The 23,910-nt window shown below is 42.5% G+C and overlaps 1 protein-coding gene across 3 annotated transcripts; it reads left to right on the forward strand.

Moving 5' to 3' along the window:
• The first annotated feature begins 1,864 nt into the window (after nucleotides 1-1,864).
• On the forward strand, nucleotides 1,865-23,514 carry LOC121694229 (aminopeptidase N-like). 3 transcript variants are annotated; one of them, XM_042074262.1, is made up of 21 exons: nucleotides 1,865-1,885; nucleotides 8,729-9,562; nucleotides 10,092-10,234; nucleotides 10,979-11,121; nucleotides 11,477-11,603; nucleotides 12,148-12,302; nucleotides 12,686-12,799; nucleotides 13,843-13,986; nucleotides 15,121-15,186; nucleotides 15,540-15,605; nucleotides 16,072-16,250; nucleotides 16,400-16,476; nucleotides 16,993-17,126; nucleotides 17,437-17,492; nucleotides 18,210-18,357; nucleotides 18,712-18,785; nucleotides 19,174-19,284; nucleotides 20,153-20,320; nucleotides 21,142-21,282; nucleotides 21,803-21,884; nucleotides 22,227-23,514. In XM_042074262.1, the coding sequence occupies exons 2-21, from the start codon at nucleotides 8,961-8,963 to the stop codon at nucleotides 22,374-22,376; spliced, it is 2,880 nt and encodes a 959-aa protein (XP_041930196.1). In that variant the 5' UTR covers nucleotides 1,865-1,885; nucleotides 8,729-8,960; the 3' UTR covers nucleotides 22,377-23,514. The 3 variants fall into 3 exon arrangements, with proteins under 3 accessions (XP_041930196.1, XP_041930194.1, XP_041930195.1); XM_042074260.1 differs by lacking the exon at nucleotides 1,865-1,885 and adding an exon at nucleotides 3,854-4,038; XM_042074261.1 differs by lacking the exon at nucleotides 1,865-1,885 and adding an exon at nucleotides 4,437-4,526.
• The last annotated feature ends 396 nt before the right edge of the window (nucleotides 23,515-23,910 follow it).

Genomic DNA, 23,910 nt, shown 5'->3' on the forward strand with positions numbered 1-23,910 from the left:
ACTGATGTATTAAGGTCCTTTAAAGGATAGCACTTACATAGACTGTTTACACAAAGTTCACTATACACAAACTAAAAAAAACTTTTTTTTTCTTTTGAAACTATGCCTTTATTCTCAGATGTACACAGTGAATGGAACGATCGCCCATGTGTGTTCATGAGTAATGTCTCATGAGTAATGTCTCTTGTATAGTGTTAACCTGGGAGTTAGACAAATCATTACCTGGAACCTTACTTTAGCAGAGCCCACATATTTTAGATGGAGCCATCTTAGCATTAGCTTGGCAGATCATTATGTGGAGCTCAGTAATGCTCCATAGCAATTCCCTTATACACACACACACACACACACACACACACACACACACACACTAACACACACACACACACACACTAACACACACACACACACTAACACACACACACACACACACACACACACACACACACACACACACAAAGAAAACTAAATTAATCGAATGAGACAGCATGCACCCAAGCCTTCTTCTTACATTAGACTAATCTTCTGACCACGACTATAGTCCACACACTTTTGAACATTCCTCGTAGCTGTGGTTAATCTGAATCAGTCAAACTGGCACATATATCACACCGTACAACACACACGACACAAATGAAACACATACATAGTTTGCTGGGAAATGCAGATGTGAACCATCACTTCTAAGTTATCATCATACCAAGTAAGTTTGTTGTAGTGTTTAATATGGTGCCAAATGACTTACTTAAACTTTATGCAGCTAAAGCCATGGCAACACAACCACATCAAAATGCACAGAAACGTGGTTCAGCATGACTTCAAGGATTCAAGGAGATCCATATAGTACATACAATGTAATGTAAAGCAAGCATCATGGAATTATATAATGTAAGATTTCTGCCAGCGTTATGCATATGTTCACTATAGCACACACACAGACACACACACAGACACACACACACACACACACACACACACACACACACACACACACACACACACGCATACCTTTCTTCAACAACTCCAGCAGCTTAACAGGGGCACACTTCATTGGAAGTGTGATGCTAAAACTTGCAGCCTACATATGGGAAACACACACTTTTGGTTAACTTTATACGATTGAATATTTTTCTTGTTCATGCCACCCTGATGTATAAGTTCACTGAAAAATACCTGCCATTTTTCTTTGCTTCATTTGTTTTGTTCAGTCATACAGATTTGGAATTTAGGGTAGAACTGATGAACACGAATAGTCGTTGTTGACATAGCCTAGTGGCTAGACACAGTTCAAACTGGGGCTACTCTACCTGATCTAACCTTGGCTGTTGACCCTAGATAGGGGGAAGCTGATAAAAATGTGTCAGTGTTCAGAGCTTGATGTTATAACAGAGTTGTGTAAACATTACTGTAAATGTAATTTTTTAGTGTTCATTGTATTCACACAGCTCTTGATACACCATTTTAGCACAGACTTGTGCAATGGATGTAAAAAATATAGTTATAAAATAACACCAAGGAGAAATTAACAATAGCTAACAGAAATAATAACAAGAGTTGAGAGGAATGTAATTATTATTCTGAGACAATATGGTGGTGGCTTAGTCACACTGGCTCAAACCTTCAATCTTCCGTTTTTAACCTGTTGAGGAGTACAGTCACAAATATGTGATCAGGGCCCCTGGGAGTACGATGACAAATATGTGATTAGAACGTTTTCAAAAAAAGTTCCGTACTATGATGCAACAATTACCCTCAGGGACTTTTCTGTAACAATTTTAAGAACACTCAAACTATAGAACGTTTGCGTAGAATTCTAGAAGGAGCCAGGAAAATAATTCACTCTCTGGGGAACTGTCTTAAAGAATTCACTCCTCAACAGATTAAAGTAAGTCACTGTGTTGATGTTATTTTTGTTGTTTTGTTTTCCAGAGAGCTAATGTGAAATAACCTTATCATGAGGTGACACAGATAGGGGTGAACTAACTTTTTGTTTCTCTTTATCTCGGCTCTCACCTGTCCCTGGTAGAAAATGAATAACTATTATAAACACGGTATTCATCCAACGGTGCACAACAGGAGAGTAAAAGTTAGAAGACAACAGAGAGTGGCTGGCACAGTCACTGGCATACTAATAGAGTACCAAAGTGTGACGTTCCGTTTTCATGATTGCAGTGTCACTGGATCTAAACAAACTTTCGAAGTGGCGCACTAACGCTGCTTAGTGTACTGCAAGAATGCTTGTGTGCTTTACACCACCACTTTACACTGCTTTACACCGCCACTTTACACCACTTTACACAACCAGCACTTTACACACGGTCACTCAGGTACCTCAGTCTGCACTAATTCCCCACAGAGTGGATTAGAAAGTAATGATTTGCTTAATGCTCAGTGATGGGGGTCATCTGAGTGCAGGGCACTGTGAGAGACCAAAGGCCAATCCACACACAAGAACTAAGACAGTAACGTCAGCTGTAAGCTGTAACGATATGAATGGCCACACTGAACAGCAACAACAAAATAAAAAGTCTCCACAAATAGTCAAGTCAAGTCAAGTCAGATTTATTTTTAAAGCGCATTTAACATGCACATAGTGCAACCCAAATCGCTCCAAATATTCTTCATTTTCTAAAATTCGATGGATTGTTATTGGCTTTCTGACAGGTTTGTGTCATTCTCTCATGCTCTGAACGTGATCCCATATGATATGCATCATGATAAGAATCAATGATAAGATAATGGAATTCTTAGGGGGGAAATCTGTTAATGTAGAGGTCAATTAACGATGCAACGAGGATTTGTTTAGATCATTGAAAAATGACTTTAGCAACAGAATGTGTAAATTTGAAAGTTTTGATGAAATGTCAAAATGTCGTACTCAGGCCTTGTGCCTGTAGTGTCATTGATAACAACAGTGCAGTTACATACATTTGCATTGCTTAGTGTAAGGGTCAAGATACTTGGGACAGCGTTCTGAGCACTGTTGCTGGGCAACCACATTACCAGTTCCTTGTCTTCTGATTGGATGGCATAAGAATTTGCCTACTGATGATTAAAGTTGATAAAAGTAAAAAAGAATGTTGCCCCATATCAATGGGAACATTCCCATAGAACAATACTCAGGAACATTTTGAAGCAACATTTCTCAAGAAGGTGCCATGTGTATCATCACTTTTTGGGTGAGTAACTTAAAATGAAAAACTGTGCTAACATCCTTATTCATTGTGACATTAAGTAGATCTTAAAACTGCCCGCATGCACTGTCATTTTGCTTAATTTTTCTAAGATGTGTATGGTTGATACTAACTTTCTGAGTAAACCTTGTCATCCTGCTCAGGAAACTGTTGCCACACATTGTGGCAAACACACACACACACACACACACACACACAGATTCTTTATCATCATCCTGTCTAAGAGTTGACAGTCTCAACGTTCTTTTTTTCTCATCATCTCTCGTTCTTTATGCTGCTGTATACTGCAATGCATGGCAAATATAATTATGTTCTCTTGACTTGCCTTTTCTTGTCTGACAGCTGTCACTACTGCTGTTGCGAGTTTGGACGAGGTCCTAGACAACTGGTTAACCACATTATAGTTTTAAACACACACACACACACACACACACACACACACACACACACACACACACACACACACACACACACACACACATACACATACACACACACACACACACACACCTCCTTCTCTCCTCCCCCAGTCCTCCTTACAAAATTATGAGTAAGCTCCAGAAACCTGCCATGCATGAAGAACTTACATGCCCCCACCCCCCCAACCCCCACCTCTCCACCCCTCCTTCACAGACCAGGGGCTGAGCGTGTGTGTGTGTAAGAGAGAGATAGAGAAAGAGAGAGAGTGAGTGAGTGTGTAAGCTCCCCTTTAACTGTATCCTGGATGCTCCACATACACCCCTGTAGTCAGTCTTGATCGCACGGTACGCACGTCCTTCTCTACTCTACTCTGCGCTGTGCCACTGCTGATCGCACCTCCTCTGTTCTTTTTCAGCATGCCTTGGTGAGAAACCTGTTGACTTGTTTTCCTTGTTTTGCTTGTGCTTGTTTACTCTGTTTGTTTGTTTGTTTGTTTATGGATTGGTTTCCCCAGTCCCAAGTGTTGGAATGTGAATGTAAACTACATTCTTTCATAAAAGTGGAAAAGCAGAGAAAGCAGGGGAGGAAAGAGAGGGACAGAGAAGGGGAAAAGAGAGAGAGAGAGAGAGAGAGAGAGCTGGGAGTCTTGCTGCTTGCAGCTGTGTAGACTCTCTCTCTCTCTCTCTATCGCTCTCTCTACCCAACTGATTGATTCCACACATGTAGCCGTTGAGGGAGAACTTGAGAAGCTGCGCCCTCGCTCTCCGCGTCCTCGTGTGAGCGCACAGGGCTCTCGACTGCACCCACCCACTCTTAACAGGCAGCGCAGAGGGACAGTTACAGGGCTGGAGAGAGGATAGGAACACTCTCCACACTCAGTGAAAAGTTTCACTCACAATGCTTTGGATGAGGGTAAGAATCTATCATCACTCATGTCAATGTCAATTACTGTCCCTACTGTGGGCCTGATTTCAATTCTCTATATGTCTTGTACAAACAGCAGGATTGACAATAAAGCTGACTTTGGCTTTAAATGAATCCTGCTAATTAACCCAAACAGTAGGTGGGAATAGGTGGTGATTGATGGTATCCCATTGAAATAAAGCAGGGTCTTGTTTTAGGCAGGTATAGCCTGTGATCTAGCTATCCACTGGATTCTGGACAACGTTTAGATGTGACATTTTAGTTTTTATGGTTTCATGTGCCAGCAATTCACTGCACACCACACACTGGGGTTTCTGTCCCATTTTGTTTACTTGTGTTTACCGCTAAAATTATGTCTAACATGACCTGTCACATAAACATTGTCTATCTATGTCAATGGCAATGACTGACATACAAATAAGGTCTATCAAAAAAAAAAGGTCCAATATTAAATGAGTGATTTCAACACAAGCTCCGTGACCCACTCAGAACGGTCCCTCAACCCACTTTTGGGTCCCTACCCACCAGTTAAGAAGCACTGGAAGACTCTATGATATGACTATCCGTTAGATTCGGGGCCAGCCGATAAGGGAGGTGGATAACTCACTTTGACAGGCGCCTGTGAGTTTGCCTGAATGGACGTGGCTTGCGGGTTGTCTTCACAGATGTTTCAGCATTAGTGTCATTTCGCCCCTGTCCTGGCCTTTGTTTGTGGAGAGGTTTTCTTTAGCTACACTGTTGATGTTGTGGGGCTGTGGTCCGCCATAGCCATAATTAGAAACAGAAAGAACAAACATAGTCGGCATTAAAATTAGCTGCTGGCTGCAAACTCAGGACAAAACACAAACATGTTTACGCTGGTGTCTTCTAATCCGATCTGTCACACTGCACACTGTGTAACTCGTATATTGATTTTTACAAATATAGATGTGCATTTGTAAATAAAATGCCATTGTAAAACCGAAAACTTCATTTGTGAAATGTGATTCTGCATTTGTGGATCACCAGCACACGCATTCTTCGCCTTACAAAGTTACGTGTTTTTGAGACGTTCTTCGCATGAAAGTCGCACAAATCCACACGTAAATTTTTTTTTTCTAACTTGTAAATTGTTTTTCACAATTGTAGATGTGTATTTGTAAATGAAATGGCATTTGTAAAACTGAAAATTGCCTTTGTGAAATCTAATTTTGCATTTGTGGATCACCAACACACCCAGTTTTCGTTTTCGCATTTGTGGATCAGCACACGTGTTTTTAAGACAATCTTTGCGGCAGAGGAGCCACCAGATCCACAAATAGCCTACCTCTAATTCGCCTGCTGACAGACTTTCTAATCCAGTAGATGGCAGTGTTGTTCTATGGGACTCATAACACACAGAGCTAGCGAACGTAGTTGTTAAATCTAACAAGTTATGCCTTTTACAACCAGCTTTTTGATGGAAAAGTGGTGTTTAATTTCCATAATCTTTGTTTAGTGAACACATAAAACCGTCAGTTTGTAAGCGAAATCAAGAATTACGATCTTTGAGTTTGTTTATTGTTATCTAGCAACCGAGGCTTTAGGTGTTAAAACCAAAGATTCTAGAACAGAGCTCATCTCTAGAATCTTTGGTTAAAACGTATTGCAATAACGAATGTTAGTTGGCTAGGCCTACTTTTACAACTTTTGTGTTGGCATGTATCCTTTCCAAAACTAACATTGGCAGAATGATTACTCCTGGATTTGAACCAACAATCCTTGGAGTCAAAGCTTGATTTCGCTTACAAACTGACGGTTTTATGCGTAGATATATATTTATCTTTCAATTCAAATTATATATTTGTAAAAATCAATATACGAGTTACAAATATGATTTTTTTATTTGTAGATATCAAAACACATGCAAATCAAGAAATATTTGTGGATCCCCCTCTGCGCATATACAAATATTATTGAGACAAATTTAGCTCTATATCCCTCTCACACATTGCTGTGTGTGTGTCTGTGTGTCTCTGTGTGTTTGTATGCATTCTGACACACGTTACTGGTAAGCATGTCTTCTCTATCACACAATTCTGTGTGTGTGTGTGTGTGTGTGTGTGTGTGTGTTTGTGTGGGTGTGTTTGTATGCAGTCTCTAGACACACATATTGCCGGTGAGCACGTCTTCACGCTCCCATATGGCTTCCTCTTCAGCACGTCACTCAACAGAGAGTTTCAGAGCGTCAAAGAGTGTTTGGGTACTTTGTGAATGCATGGATATTTGTGTGTGCCTGTGTGTGTGTATGTGTGTACGAGAGAGAGAGAGAGAGAGAGAGAGAGAGCAGGAGAGAGAGAGAGCAGGAGAGAGAGAGAAAGAATGCATTTATCTCAGTGTGTGTGTGTGCGTTTGTGTGTGTCTGTCTGTGTGTCAGAACGATAGAGACAGAGCAAAAATGCATTTATCTCAGTGTGTGTGTGTGTCTGTGTGTGTGTCTGTGTACACATGCATGCGTGTGTGTACTTATTCTTTACACAGTAATACAGTAACTAAGAGTATTGTTCAGCATAGGTTACTTACACAGTTTCTCACCTAATGAGTTGACCAGCTGCGCATCACTTCTGCAGATAGATGGGCCATTCCTCTGTCGTAGGAGAGGATGATGGGAAAACAGACTTTATTTCTGTGGGCAACAGCACTACTGTTACAGATTTACGCTAGGTGGCCTGCTCAGAGCCACCCACACACCTCCACACCTTTGAGCTGCCTCGCCTTAACCAGGGTCATCTCAGCAAAAACACATTTCTGCTGCAAATATCGTCATGTTCGTGGCATAATTGTTTACGCTTTAACCAACCTCAAAAGATAAGTGGGAGTAAGTGCAAGAAAATGTACTTGATAGGCAGATTGCTCGGTTGCTGGATGTGCCACCAAGAGGTGCTCATATTTGCCCCATTTGGATGCCTGAGTGGTTTTTCATAGAATCGGCTGCAGAGCTCTCTCTGTTTGTACAGTTTGCTGACTACCTTCATATCTGTTCCCTTCCGTTGTGGGACACACAGTTTCAGAAACAGCTCTTTTGTGTGGTTGATATAAAACACACACACACACACACACACACACACTCTCTCTCTCTCTCTCTCTCTCTCTCTCTCTCTCTCTCTCTCTCTTCTCTCTCTCTCTCTCGTACGCACACACACACACACACACACACACACACACGCAATGAACAACCTCCTAGATCTTCTTGACAGATAAGGGGCAAACATCTGTGGCAAAAACTAAAACAGGCCATATGACAATATGGGTGTAAGAGTCTGACTCTTTTCTTAGCACACCACTGAAGCTGATGGCACTCTTAGCCAGAGAAACACTGCATTTGGCTGGAGTACATTTATGGCCAGTATAGTGTTTATGCTGACAATCCTGAGTGTCAAACAACACCGTTGAAGTCCCTTAAATGTTAGGGTAGCATTTCAGACTCTGGGATAGGGCCAGGAGTGTCCTGGGTGAAGTCCAACTGAAACTGCAGTATTCACAGTGGATTTAACAACCGAGATATTCTCTCTAGTCTATGTGAGTGAGTGTTCAACATGCCAGGTGTGGTGAGAAGGTCAAGGCCTATTACCGCCTGCTGGGACTGACTAATGCTGTATATGATTAGGTGGTCAATAAAAGTAACAACCTAAAGATATGGAGTCAATAAATGCCCTTGGGTTAGTGCTATTAGTTTGATAATGATATGAGGGTATCTATCAGCAGTTATGGACACATAGTCACAAGTCTTTTATTATGAGTATGACAGTGTCCCTACATTAAAGCACAAGTATAACTCTAATCAGTCTCTGTGTCACAACTCAGATAAACATCATCAAAGTCTTTTATTATGAGTCTCTACAAAAACAAGAAGTAAGCCTCTGTGTTCCAAATCAAGTCCAAATAAGTCTGTCCTTAGTCATGTTTGTCATAACATTTACATATCCTTTTCAATTGGTGTATAGCACATATGAGCCATTAAGACAACATTAGTAATGTGAGATCCTTTTATCTGATGAGTCTCAAAAGCCTTATTTGGATTCATGTTGGACAATCCTCTGGGAAATGTTTGGTTTAAGACAAGGGCCCCACCAATGGACATACATTTACAATGTCACATGTATGGATGAGCGCCACTTAAACTACAACACTACTAGAACTATGACTAAAAGAAGTCTCCTCTTATGCTTTAGGTTCCTGAAGGAGTAACAGAGGACAAAGGATGTTGTTTATGGACAGTCCAAGGCCAGCGTCTTAGTACACTCTTAAAGCGAATGTGTTGAAAACAACACAACTTGCGTTGTTTTTAACACATCTCTGTGTCCAGATTGGGACAACACATGAGAGAGTGTAGTTGCCTTAGTGTGCATATTAAGACTGACCGGTCCGTCCGTTCACTGTTCTACACTGTACCAGCGCCTGGCCATGTCTCAGGGTTATTACGTCAGCAGGACTGTCGCGGTCAGCGCCGCTGTTGTTGCTGTCGTTGCCGCCATCACCATTTTCGCCTTGTCAGTGGCCTACTCTAAACACAAGTGCACTGCAGGAGGAGGAGGAGGAGATGGGGGAGGAGATGGGGGGACTCTGGTGGGTCCCACTCCAGCCCCTGAGGCCAGGGAACCCTGGGATAGGTACCGTCTGCCGGACACTCTGTACCCAGTCCACTACAACGTCACCCTGTGGCCTCGCCTGACAAAGAACGAGCACGGCCTGTACGTCTTCACTGGACACTCTACTGTGGACTTTAAGTGCGAGAAGGAGACAGACCTGATCCTCATTCACTCCAGCAAACTCAACTTGACCAAGTCCAGCGGGCATCACGCAACTCTGACTGGACTGGGTAGAGCGAGAGCTCCTTCTATCAAGACCACATGGCTCCAGGAGAAGACAGAGTACCTGGTCGTCCAGCTCAGTGGCAAACTAGTCCAAGGACATTCTTACCAGCTCCACACCAAGTTTCAGGGAGAGCTGGCCGATGACCTCGAGGGCTTCTACAGGAGTGAATACACCGAGAAGGGTGTCAAAAAGTAAGGAGCAATCGGTAACACCGAACTTGACAGTATCGACATAAGACTGACATGACACTGTCATGAACACATGACAATGTCATGACACATGAACCCTAAGCAACCCTAACTCTAACCCTAAACCTAACCCCTAATCATAACCCTAACCTAACTTGTTATGACAAAAACCGAATGACACTTAATGACAGAAGCGTTATGTCATAAAAGTGTATGACTTGTTTATGACACGTTCATGACAGTGTCATGTCACTCTTATGTCGATACTGTCAAGTAAAGTGTAACCGAGCAATCACTACTCTGTGCTGTGTCAGATATGCTAACAATTCACTGAGTTTACAATCAAAAGTCAGAGAACCCTACTGTGATGCAGCGGATCATAATAGTGAATCTCAATAGCTATCATTATGCATTGCATTGCAGCTGAAAACAGATAAAGTGTAACCAGATATAAATTACTCAGGATGCAGCCTGGGTATGTGCCATAGGCCTGGCGTCTGTTAACCATTAGCATTATGATTCTTTCCACCAGAATTGTGGCCACTACTCAGATGCAGGCTACATACGCCAGGAAAGCGTTCCCGTGCTTCGACGAGCCGGCCATGAAGGCGGTCTTTGACATAACCCTGATCCATCCTCCCGGAACCATAGCGCTGGCCAACAGCCGAGATGCTGGTAAGGGAACCATGAGAACCATGGTCACAGACAACATAGAACACAGAGGCATTGTGACACCTGCCCCACCCCAGCCATCGACCCCCCCGCACTGGCCCCGTAGTGGGTGACTGGCCAGTATGTTCACACCTGATAAGATGTGGACAAGAGAAAGACAGACTGCTCTCATGTCTCTGGATTTTCATTCATGTCCACTAGATATGAGGTTATTTGTTTATTAGATATTTATTCACTTAGTTTACTGTTTATTTATGTACATACAAGTTCAAAGGTTTTGAAACACCTGCTCTTTTATGGTTGTTTCTTTTTGACTATTTTGACATAGTAGAACAGCACTGAAAACTAAAATAGCCTCCATTTACCTTCATGGCTGGTTTGTACACTATTGATTAACTGCCATGGTGTATAAAAGAGCTATAAATCAATTGACACTGACAATGACTGCTGACATCATCATAACCGGTTTCTTCAAAGAGTCACCTTGAATGCTTCTTGATTACCATGAGTAAACAAAAAAGCAACCAACAAGTTCTCAAATGAATACTGTATGTCTTTACTGTTGTCTGTCACAATTTCATGTAAACAGCTTAGTTGTGAAAACGCTCCATAAAGTCCCTTGGCCAGGAACCCAACCTTACTACAGGTTGGGCCAGGGCCGGAGTGTCGGTGGAGCCATCTGAACATGTTTACGCTCCCAATCCCCAACACCGTCTCACCTAACTCTATGTGTGCCTGCCTCCTCAGAAATCCTACACACGTCTCTGGATGAAACAGACGTCCTAGTCACCAGGTTTGAGCCGACCAAACGCATGTCCACATACATCTTGGCCTTCATCGTCTCCGACTTTGGCTCTATCCAGAAGGACGAAACAGACTCTACAACCCTGGTGATTATTTTCACACATTTCTATTTCGTCTCCTGAGACCGAGTTATAATTTACAAGCCAAGAAATGGTTGAGTGAGCTTGGCCCATTGTGTAATGGATAATGGTTTTTAGTGATAATAATAAATTTCATCACCACCAACTCCCACAAGGGGGTAATGAGGAGGGCAGTTCATTTTTTAAAACCTCTACAGTATGCACACACACATACTCACACACACACAAACACACACACACTCCCCACTCACACACATTTCAAACTCACCCACTCCTTGCTCACACACACTCCACATTCAGTGAGTAATTGAGCCAAGGAGGTTTGGACGGGAAATATTCAGTTTTCCTTTTTTTTTGACAGGTTCGTATCTGGGCCAGGAAAACGGCGCTGGAATCAGGACATGGGGACTACGCCCTCAACGTAACCCTTCGCGTGCTGGAGTTCTTCGAGCGGTACTACAACACCAGCTATCCGCTCACAAAATCAGGTATGGTCACAGCCACGGAAGACACTTTGAGATTCATCATTCATCATTTGTAGACTGTGTGTTTACACATCAGCTTCAGAAACTCATTGTGTGAGTGTGACGCTGTGTGTGTGTGTGTGAGTGTGACGCTGTGTGTGTGTGTGTGTGTGTGTGTGAGTGTGACGCTGTGTGTGTGTGTGTGTGTGAGTGTGACGCTGTGTGTGTGTGTGTGTGTGTATGAGGCACTTTGAGACTCATCATTCATCATTTGTAGACTGTGTTTTCACACATAAGCTTTAGACACTCATTGATGTACAGTCCTGTGCAAAAGTTTTATGCGTTTGTCTTATCACAACTATTCTTTCTTCTTCTCCTGCATCACTGTCAGTATTATGTAGAATATCAAACATTCATGTCCATGTACTTTTGTGTATTGTTAAGTGAAAACTATTTAAACGTTTCACACAACACAACAGGAACATCCCTATTGTACAGTTTTGTTTCAAAACGTTGGCTAAACGTTTTGCTGCCGTATGATGGTGGTGCACTCCACTCCCCTCTCTAGACCAGGTGGCTCTCCCGGACTTCAACGCCGGGGCCATGGAGAACTGGGGGCTGATCACTTACCGTGAGACGAGCCTCCTGTACGACCCCAAGACCTCCTCCAACGGGAACAAGGAGAGGGTTTTAACAGTCATCGCGCACGAACTGGCCCATATGGTATTAATAAAAGAATAACAACAACTTTAATTTATGAGGCGCTTGATTTCATTCCTGCTAATAGATCTCAGACTGTTGGCACTATACAAAAAGAAAAGACAGGAGGGTTTTTTTTGGTAGGCTGCTTATAGACATGGGTTATATATATCACACAGAAACAAAACGGTCTTTGGTAGTCTGGACAGACAGATAAAGAGAAGTAGATATAAAGAGAGAGAAGTAGGGAATTAGGGATATATCTGGAGACTAGGAGGTTCTGGGAGAATAACTATATGTATGTGTGTGTATGTGTGTATGTGTGTGTGTGTGTGTGTGTGTGTGTGTATGTCTGTGTGTGTTTGTGTGTGTGTGTGTGTGTGTGCATGCATGTGATTCCCTCGTAGTGGTTTGGCAACCTGGTGACTCTGAGGTGGTGGAACGACCTGTGGCTGAACGAAGGCTTCGCCTCCTACGTGGAGTATCTTGGAGCCGACCACGCAGAACCCTCCTGGCATATCGTGAGCTTATAAATCTCCCGCACACACACACACACGCACGCACGCACACACACACACACACACACACACACACACACACACACACACACACACACACACACACACACACACACACATACAACCTCAAGGAAATTCTAACCCAAAAACAATGGAAAAAGATTGAACGTTTTTAGGCCCCTGAACTAAAATAAACATTGTTTCAGCCACATGCAGGAATGAGCAGTGGGATGAGTTTGCTTTGGGAGTGAAGAACTCTGGATTCCTCCCACTTTAACCACGGCATGATGGGGAAGAATCTGAAGTATCTGTAGAACTGATGAGCAAGCCACAGGAAAACTGAATGAGGAAAAAATGACTCTTCATTTATGTAACCTGTAACCTCGATGTGTAAAAGCTCAGTTAGATTGAGTTGCATATGATTGTTTAGTCTCGTGCTTGTCTTAGCATTTTGTGTTGAACAGAGCAGGTCTCTATCCTGGGCTCTGTATTCTAATGTAGTTACATCTTTAATGTTAAAACCAGTATTGAATTTGTTTGAGTAAATTGTTTCACCTTCTTTTGAAGAAAATGTCTTACATTTCACTCATAATGGTATTAAAAAGGTCTTAACTTGGCAAAAAGAAACACAATGGAGAGACACGCTGTCCTCATATTGTGGTCACCTTAAGACCAAAGTCATCTTTTGTTGTGCATGTCACAAGTATTCAACCTGGCATGTGTCACAAAAACACCGAAATGTGCTATCCCAGACCTTAAAACAGTGACAAAACTCAGTTTTCTTCACATATGATATTAACTGATCCAGAAAAAAACATTTTACATTTACATTTATTATTTATTTTATTATTTATTTATTGTTACATTGTCCCTGGAGCAACTTGGGGTTAAGTGCCTTGCTCAAGGGCACAGCTCACAGGGAAGCTGGGAATTGAACCCACAACTTTTCTAGCTACGGCACGCTAACTGAGAATACAAACAGTGACAAAACAACAACATCAACAACAACAAGGGATGTTTTTGTTTATTTCCACCTGTCTCCACAGAAAGACATGATCGTGCAGGGTGACGTCCAGAGAGCTTTCGCTGCAGACTCGCTGGTCTCCTCGCACCCTCTGACCCGCAGTGAGAACGAGGTCAGTAAGCCAGAGGAGATCAGCCAGATGTTCGACACCATCTCCTACAGCAAGGTATGAGAACCCCTCCCTCCATCCACACGGCCATTCTACCAGCAGGACTGTGTGTGTGTGTGTATGTAAGAGAGAGAGAGAGAGAGAGAGAGAGAGAGAGAGAGAGAGAGAGAGAGAGAGAGAGAGAGAGAGAGAGAGAGAAGCCATATGTTCAACACCATCTCCTGCAGCAAGGTATGAAAGCTCCTCAGTCCATCCACAGGCCATTTCAATGGTCATCTGACTTTATTTAGTGACCTTTATTAAAAAATATATATATATATATCAAACGTTTGTATAAAACATCTGCCTTTCTAGTGGTGAACTAACTGTTACAGTCGCATGCTTTTAAAGCAGAGTTTTGCTGAACCGTAGAAGGCAAGGTTGCTTTACTTGCTTTCACTCAAGACCAAGTAATCAGATCCTTCATCACCATCCGTCCACTGGCAGGAATGTAAATGCCTAAGCACTGCTTTGTTGCATGTAAATAAACTCCAATTACCATGAGGCCAAGCCCAGCACAGTGTTGCCTGGCTGCTGAACAGTTAAGACATGTTCCAATCCAGCTTGGCTGTAATGAGCGGTGCTAATGGGAGACCACGGCGTAAGGCCCAGAGGGTGACCCAAACAGATGTTAGTCATTTCCCTCAGTTTATTCATCACATAAATCCGTCTCGTCGTGGACTGCATGAACTGGAGCCAGCCGGTATGTGTGTGTGTGTGTGTGTGTGTGTGTGTGTGTATGCAGGCAGGGGTCAGCCAGGGTAAGATCCCCTGATTAGGGTCAAAGTGAGGAAAAAGGGGGCAGGTTCCCAGTCGTAAAACCTCTCAGCTTGAGCCAGACACTTGCCCATGTCTGTATGTGTGTGCTGCCAGTGTGTGTGTGTGTGTGTGTGTGTGTGTGTGTGTGTGTGTTTGTGTGTGTGTGTGTTTGTGTGTACATACATGTGCATGTTTGGTATTGATGTGTATGGTTAAGTGAATAGTCTATGTATGTGTGAATGCATGTGTATGGTGTATGCATACTTGTGGATAAGAATGTATATGTGTGTGTGTGTGTGTGTGTGTGGTGTTAAACCATGGTTGGAATGTCACGTGCTGTTCCCTCTGAGACAGCGTTAGGTCTGTACTAATCGGGTGTGTTTGGCGTCACAGGGTGCAGCTGTCCTGAGAATGCTGTCGGAGTTTCTGTCTGAGCCCGTTTTCGTTAAAGGACTCAGTGTAGGTCTGACCAATCAATCAATCAACCAATCAAATTAATCAATTCATTAATTGCTACACTTTAAATCAGGCTTTCATAATACAGTATAACAAATAATAATGTAACTGTAATGTAATGTAATAATAATGTAACAGTAACTGTTTAATAGACATTATAATGATCTAAAAAATCTATCAAAAAAATAAGACATTGTAAACAATGTCTCTTATGGTGATGTGACATTTATGCTGAAACTGTATAATCCCCATGGTAACAAAATGACAGTATCTGACACTGGATTTATTAACTCTCTCTCTCTCTCCTTTCTTTATCCATTCTTTATATTTCTTTCTATATTTCCTTTTTTTTGCAGTCCTATTTGCATCAGTTTGCTTTTGGCAACACTGTATATTCTGACCTTTGGGACCATTTGCAGGATGTAAGTTCTTGACATCACAGAACAATACATTAAAGGGGTGGGTTCAGGATTTTGGACATACAGTAGGACCTCATTTCCAAATTAGCAAGTGTGATATTTATCAGTGGAGACCATTTTCAACACGTTCCATCCAGTCCTTCTAGTTGCAGAGTTCGGAGGTGCTAGGCAAGTCATCAGTATGTGTTAGTCTACCATTAAAAACAGCCTTACCCCCCCCCCCCCCCCCCCCCCCCACAGTACACCCGAGGCAAATAAATTTTAAATTTTGAAAACGGTCTCCACTGATAAATATCACACTTGCTAACTTAGAAATGAGGTCCTATGTCCAAAATCCTGAGCCACCCCTTTAAACACATTTCTTGATATATGGCCTGTGTAAACCCCAAACACAGGATGCAAAAAAAGAACATTTGTGTACTTTGATGTAATTTGCTGTTTACCGAAAAGTGCTTCATTGTCTCATCAGGCTGCACAGAGCACAGGGTTACATGTAAATCTGCCCTACTCCGTCCATGACATTATGAACCGCTGGATCCTTCAGATGGGCTTCCCTCTGGTTACCATAGATACCACAACAGGAACCATTAGCCAGAAGCACTTCCTGTTGGACCCTGATGCAGTGGTGGACAGACCATCCATTTACAAGTGGGTTTATGCTACAGTACAACTCTTCCATTGGCTGATGATGTTTCTCCATTATTATATACTCATAAAATTCGGTATAACCGATGTAACTACAGTTATAGCAACAACCTCCAAAACGTTGTTTATTGCTTCCATTCTCATTGCCATAGTTACCAATGGATTGTGCCAATCAAGTGGATGAAGAATGGCGTACATCAGGATCAACACTGGCTGATTGAAAAGACAGGTATAGAACACCTGATCAACCATTAGACAGGTACTGTAAGACCAGCTGCTCAATCATTAGTCAGGTAAGCCCATCTGCTCAACCATTAATGTACTGTAAATCAGGTTTATTATTAGCCAAGTATAAGCCAAGTATATTTGCATATACAAGGAATTTGGCCTCTGCATTTTACCCATCCGAGGGTAGTGTAGAATGCACCCACACACACCGTGTACACCCACTCAAACACACACACATGCACACACACACACACACACACACACACACACACGAGAGAGAGAGAGAGAGAGAGAGAGAGAGAGAGAGAGAGAGAGAGAGAGAGAGAGCCTGGGAACATGCAACCCTGAGTACAGTGGAAGTTGAGATGTTGTTGAGAAAGCCTGCATTACCTCATCAGAAGTCATGAGGCCACAAAACTGAAGACTGCTCTTTCTCTCCATCCCTCTCTACCTCCCTCTTTCTCTGTCTCTTTCTCTATCTCTCTCTCTCCCTCTGTCTCTCTCTCTTATCTCATAGCTGTGTTTGCGCCAATGAGAGCAAGTGGAAGCCAGTGGATCTTAGCCAACCTCAATGTCTCTGGCTACTACAGGGTTAACTACGACCAGCAGAACTGGGAGCGTCTCTTCGCTCAACTGAGTTCTGATCACCAGGTACACGAATGACCTCTGGTCAAGATCAAGATGCCACACACATCACATCAATGCTATGTCCAAAATGTGCATGTCCTAAATAGAATGTAATAGGAAAAGCTCAAGCCTTTATCTGGCATAATTAATGTCGTTCCATGTGTAATGATTTTAAGTCAGAGGAGTGTTTTTCTATGCCACTGATATTAATTATTAATGATCAAATATTAGAGACCTCATATCTTCCCAGGAAAAAAAAGATAACTGCTCAGTTTACGATGTTACATTAAGTGTACAGAAATGGGTTGTTCATTAAGTCCAATTGCTTTGACAGGTGATCCCCATCATCAACAGAGCTCAGATAATAGACGATGCTTTCAGTTTGGTCAAGTAAGTCATCTCCCCTGCTGTACTCTCTGGCTCTGCGGAAAGACCATCCAGATCCCAGTGTCCCTCTCTATCAGTTTCTTGGTGTTTTAAGCCCCAACATCGTCTTCCAGGCAGCGCTGCACAGAAGGCACTAGGGTTAGGGCTAGGGATAGGTCGCAGCGCTGCCTTGAAGTCGACTGTGGGGGCTTAAAACACCATCGAGCCTCACTATCTCTAGCACCAGTCTCCTGAAACACCTGTTCAATAGCTCAGCTCCCCCTGTGCCTCCTAGCACCTTTACAAACCCCAACACACCTAACTCACACTTACCATGCACTTAACATGTGCTTACCATGCGCTTACCATGCACTTACCATGCGCTTACCATGTGCTTCCATGCACTTGTTTTCAATCTACTAGTATCTTTCTTGAATGTTGAACAACCTACTTTAACGTATACACCATCTTCTTCTGGTCACACTGTATTGTTTGTGAGGTCACAATTATTGTTACCTTTACAAGGTCTACTATTGCACTTTAGCGTGGATGGTATTCCTAAAGTTGCTTAAAGTTTTTGCTTTTGCTTTGCTTAAAATTTTTGCTTTGGAAGAAAATGTCAGCTGGATTAATGAATATGTAAATGTATATGTGAAAAGTAATGTAAATTAACAAAGTAAATGTGAAAGTAAATGTGAATGTAAATGTGAATTTGAATGTAAATGCTTTCCTTGTCCTCAGAGCGAGGATCCTAAACACTACCATGGCTCTGCAGACCACCAAGTACCTGGTGCAGGAGAGAGAGTACATGCCCTGGGAGGCTGCCTCCAGGAGTCTAAACTACTTCTTCCAAATGTTTGATCGCACTGAGGTCTACGGACCGATGCTGGTATGACTGATGCAATTACTTTACATTTATGGTCATCTGTTTAAGTATTTTTTAAATGTACAGAACATCTAAGATAGTTTATCTGTGTGTGTCTGTCTGTCTGTCTGTGTGTGTGTGTGTGTGTGTGTGTGTGTGTGTGTGTCTGTCTGTCTGTCTGTCTGTCTGTCTGTTTGTGTGTGTGTGTGTGTGTGTGTGTGTGTGTGTGTGGTGTGATGTGTGTTTGTGTGTGTGTGTGTGTGTGTGTGTGTGTGTGTGTGTGTGTGTGTGCATGAGTGTGAGGAGCAGTTTTCATTAGTTGAGCTACATGAAACAAACAAAACTCTAATCACTAATATGTCTCTTCTCACCCCACAGACCTATCTGCGGAGGCTCGTCCAACCTCTCTATGACCACTTCCAGAGTGACCAACCACTCAGCCACACTATGGCGTAAATAAGTATAATTCACCTATGTGTGATCTCGAGTTAAAGGGACCAGAGTCAGGGTTGTCCTCCACATCCTGTGTAGTGTGTGGGAGCAGATGATCAACGACTTAATGATTTTAGTGAACATGATGGCATCATTTGCTGTGGTTTGGTTTTGTATTTGTTTGGATGATTGTTTCAACCATTTTTACTCACATAACCACAGAACTTCCCAAGTGAGTGATGTTTTTGAATGTGTGTGTGTCTGTGTGCTTGTGTGTGTGTGTGTGTGTGTGTGTGTCTGTGTGCTTGTGTCTGTGTGTGTGTGTGTGTGTGTGTGTGTGTGTGTGTCTGTGTCTGTGTCTGTGTGTGTGTGTGTGTGTGTGTGTGCGCGTGTGTTTTCTGTGTGTAGGTACACAAAAGGCATTGCGGTTTCTCTGGCCTGCAAAACTGGTGTTCCGGGGTGTAAGCAGCAGGTTCTCGATCAGTTCCGCCAGTGGATGAGAGAACCACACAACAACAGGCAAGTTTAGCAGGGACCAAGAAACACTGTGCTGTAAATCTCCTTTTCTTATTCGCTTTCATACGTCATTTGGAGAAGCTCAAGCAAATATTAGCCAATTAAATGTATGAAGACTTTGGCAAAAAGTCTCCTACAGTACGTGTCAAACACTGACAGGAATGACCTGAGCTGATCTCTACCAAAGGTTACCTCTGGCTGGGGTTGGGGTGGGGGAGAGGGGAGTGAGGATGGGGGTTGTCTGACCTGTTATCTAATACTCTTTGAATACGTTATCCGAATACAAATCCCAATTGGAATCCGAAAAAGTGATTAAACCGAAAATTCACTTCCTACTTCACGTCCAATCACACATCCTGCTTCCCCTCCACTTTTCATGTTCACCCAATACATGAGAGACCATGACCAAACCCTCGCAGCAGGATTAAAACCCTTTTGTTTATGTAAAGCACAATCAATTACCTTTGTGTAAGAAATGCGCTATACAAATAAACTTGACTTAGAAAAGCTATTTCCCTCAGGCCATTATACTCCTCAACATGGACATGCCAACTCTTATGAATACCATGGACACTCTCCCATTTTAATAACATTATTATTATTTATTATTATTATTCAATAAAATCACTTTATTATTTTATTTAAATATGTATTATTAACTTCTGCTTTAATCTTATCTGTTTACTTAGATTCTTCTACTTTACACAGGCATGAAGCTAACCAGGCTTACATTTCACTACTTGTTATATACTAATATAACTGTGTATGTGATGAATAAATCTCTCTGAATTCTCTGAATTCTGAATTGACTTGACTAAAGCTTGACATCATCTGGTACTGAAATGACCTTGTTGTTGCCTTTGCCCTCCAGGATTGACCCCAACCTGAAGTGGGTTGTGTACTGTCATGCCATCGCTGCGGGTGCCGAGGCGGAGTGGAACTTTGGCTGGGAGATGCTGCAGAACGTCACCATGGCGTCTGAGGCGGCACGCCTGCGCAGCGCACTGGGCTGTACTAAACTGCCCTGGCTCCTTAACAGGTTTGGGTTTGACCAGTGAAAATGAAAGTTAAATGTTTTTTTTTATTTTATATTTTTGAGCTTTTTTGCCTTTATTCCAATAGTGAAGAGTGACAGGAAGTGAGTGGGAGAGAGAGATGGGGTGGGATCGGGAAATGGCCGCAGGTCGGAATCAAACCTGGGTCCCCGTGGGCACTTAGACCCGTACATGGTATGGGCGCTGTAGCCTGTTGCGCCCCCCCTAAAGTTAAAAGTTAAAGTTCACCAGTATTTAGCAGGCACTTTTATCCAAAGCAACACAGACTCACAACGGCAGACTAACCAACTGTCAGGCCATAATGTTCAGGGACAAGACATTCACTCCTTGCACTGGTGGCTAGATATCTCCACATCAGCTGTGTATTTCTCCATTTATGTATATATGCATATAAGTAGCCATTCCCTAGCAGCTTCAAAATACAGTAACACATTCAAGGACATACTTGATTGAACTATTTTGGCTATTTTGACAACATATGTATTGTATTTTGTAAAGAATATCATTTTGTAGTTTTTACACATGCAAGAAGAAGGGTAGCCTGGAGATTCCAGACCCAAAACTGAAAGATTAAGGGTCTGGCCATGACTAATGTAATGGCCCAACTGGAGGGGCGAGTATTGTATTCAATTGATAAACCGTTTCTGTTGCTTAGGAACGAGATAAAACGTATTATGGTCTGAGCGTTGCGTTACGTTTGCCGCTGCTGCTTGCCGCTGGCTAACCTAAGGGTTAAAGGTTAGTTACTATATCTATAAATGGCACTAGTTACATTAATATATTATTGTGTTTTTTTGCTTTAAAGGTACCTTGAATACTCTCTGGATCCCAGCAAGATACGCAAGCAGGATGCTGCATCTACCATTGGCTATGTTGCCTCCAATGTGGTGGGTCAGTCTTTCGCATGGGACTTCTTCAGATCAAAATGGGACTATCTCTTCAAGGAGTGAGTACAGCACAAACCCTGTGTGAATCTGCAATACATTCATAGAGAATATCAATTGTGTTGCCGAATCAAATGTGGAAACATACTCTCACAGCCAAATGTGAAAATTCAGAACAGACAGCTTACTGATTAATATTTGAAATGATCCCAAGAAATGCAAATGAGATTTCCTACTCTCTCAGTTTGTAGATCACAAACTACATTTAGAAGAAATTTCCACATGCAAGTGATGTAGGATTGTGTGTAGCACACATGGGGAACTAATATGATGGGCAAGGTGTCAAGTCAGGCAACAAGCAAACACTGAACTGAAATTAATTTAATAACTTCACCATTTAATACCATGAACAGGATCCTCAAAGCAAACAAAGGTGGGGCCGGGTTATGCTCCAATACCACACCTGAGTTCATCTGAGAGGCACTTTGCTTTTTGCCCGACTTTGCATTTTACTCGTTATTCAAATGAGGGCCCATAAGACTTTGAGAACAAGCAGAGTTTCATAATCTCCCTGGTCCACAGATTCGGAGGAGGCTCGTTTGTCTTCCCCTCTCTCATCACTTCGGTAACCAGACGGTTCTCCACAGAGTTTGAACTTCAGCAGGTAATGCAAATGCCAGTCGCCTTCACCGGATTTTGCCATATACCGGTACTCCAACACCAAACCTGTCATGTTCGCCAGAAGTTTCTGCTATGGAAATAGCAATTATGTTTAACTACTTCACCTATTCTTTTTATGTATGTATGTATGTATGTATGTAAGTATGCATGTGTGTGTGCATGTATGTGTATTACGTATGTATGCCTTTATGTGTATTTATTATTTTAATGGCACATACATACATACATACATACATACATACATACATACATACATACATACACACATACAGTACATACATATATACATACAAGTTACAGTTATTAATTCGACTGTATTTTACAGTTGCTGGATTTCCAAAGGGACCATCCGGACCTGGGCTCTGGGAAGGTAGCGTTGGACCAGGCTATAGAGAAGACCCGGGCCAACATCAAATGGATGGCCGAGAACAAGAAGGCAGTGCTGGACTGGTTCAACTCTCAATCTGCATCATAGGACAGCAGAACAGTGCGGGTGGTGGTGGGCCTAGCGGTCTTGGATCTGCACTCCCAAGGGTGTCATGCCAGACCGCTGTGGGTTGGATACCAAGGGGCTGGCTGCCACCCTCACTGAACCCCTAGTGGCCTCCAGGGGAACTGTACTTGTAATTAGTCTGTAAGGCACTCTGGGGAAGAGTATCAGCCAAATGCCTAAAGAGTCTTTCACACAAACAACGATAACTGTAATGACAACAATAGCAACGTAAAAGTATCTCTCTAGCTAATATGAACCAACGTCCACACATAAACTACAACAATAATGACATGAAAAATTATATTGGGATTGATAAAAAGCTGACAGCCGATCAGAATCCATCATATTTTAGACGTCACATTCATCAACAAGGAGAGACTTTCCTTATCACTCATATCGTTATAGTTATAGTTATCTTTGTAGTTATCGTTCCTGGTGTGAACGGCCCTGAAATAAATGAATTGACTGTGCAGCCGGACCTCAGCCAGATCTGACCCGGGACTAAGCCAGATCTGGCCCACGTTAGCTCCAGAGCCTGTGGCTATTAGCGATGTGTTTGTTTTCCTCCTCTGTGGGAGACGTGACATTGCACAACGGTTTGCGGCCCAGTGTGCACTTCCTCCATGTGACAACGCAGGCGCGGAGTGTTCCACCCTCTTACTTCCCCCTCGTGCTCTGCTGCCAGGAGGCCCTGGCTGTTGCTGAGGGATTCATAACACCAAGTGATCATGTTAAATCAAAGTCTCAATGCACACCAAGTCTTGATTATGTCCCCCATTCTTATTTGTATGACTATGCTATTTTGATAATGTTTTATATATAAAAAATGACTTGGAAGCAGTAAACTGAATCCATCCAATGTTCAATCATGTCTTGTCTTGAATGGCATGAATGTGTGTACCGGTATGTTTCTGTGTGTGTGTGTGTGTGTGTGTGTGTGTGTGTGTGTGTGAGAGAGAGAGAGAAATAGAGAGAGCATACAATTTAATTCACTGAACAAAATTACAGTGTTACACTCTTTGTACTGCAGACACAGATGACCAGGTTCATTGAGCAAATCAAAATGTTGATTTATTTTTTAATTTTCAATAAAACAGATACCTGAGCATACCTGATTCAAGTAACCCTGTCCTGTGCTTTGTCACTCAAATCAAATCACTGTATCCTGTTCCATTGCAACCGAGGCTGATGTAAGTTTAAAACAGAGGTAAACCTCAGTGTGTGTAACTGGTCTGTGTGTGTGTGTGTATTGGCATTCTTTTGACCCTTTATGTTCATGTGGGTAATATAACCGTATCTACTCAACCTCAGGAGTTGCTCAGTGCTGTAGCGGGAGAGCAAATTGGCGGTTTGGCTCATTTGAGGAACGGGAAAGGGAAAAGTACATTGTGTTTCAGGACAAACGACACCTTACTGCACAAAACAACACTTCCATCATAACCATCAGCACTTTCACATCCTGCTGGCCTGTCCAAAAACACTCACACTAATAATACATCACACTCCTACTGGCTGC

The sequence above is a fragment of the Alosa sapidissima genome, chromosome 20, assembly GCF_018492685.1.
Source record: "Alosa sapidissima isolate fAloSap1 chromosome 20, fAloSap1.pri, whole genome shotgun sequence".
Classification (NCBI taxonomy): Eukaryota; Metazoa; Chordata; class Actinopteri; order Clupeiformes; family Clupeidae; genus Alosa; species Alosa sapidissima.

What these genes read in the sequence shown, in the direction of transcription:
- LOC121694229 (XM_042074262.1), top strand. Translation starts at nt 8,961, where the DNA reads ATGTCTCAGGGTTATTACGTCAGCAGGACTGTCGCGGTCAGCGCCGCT. An exon ending in ACCGAGAAGGGTGTCAAAAA is followed by an intron (nt 9,563 to 10,091) that starts GTAAGGAGCAAT and finishes TCTTTCCACCAG; the next exon opens with AATTGTGGCCACTACTCAGA. An exon ending in CAGAACCCTCCTGGCATATC is followed by an intron (nt 12,800 to 13,842) that starts GTGAGCTTATAA and finishes CTGTCTCCACAG; the next exon opens with AAAGACATGATCGTGCAGGG.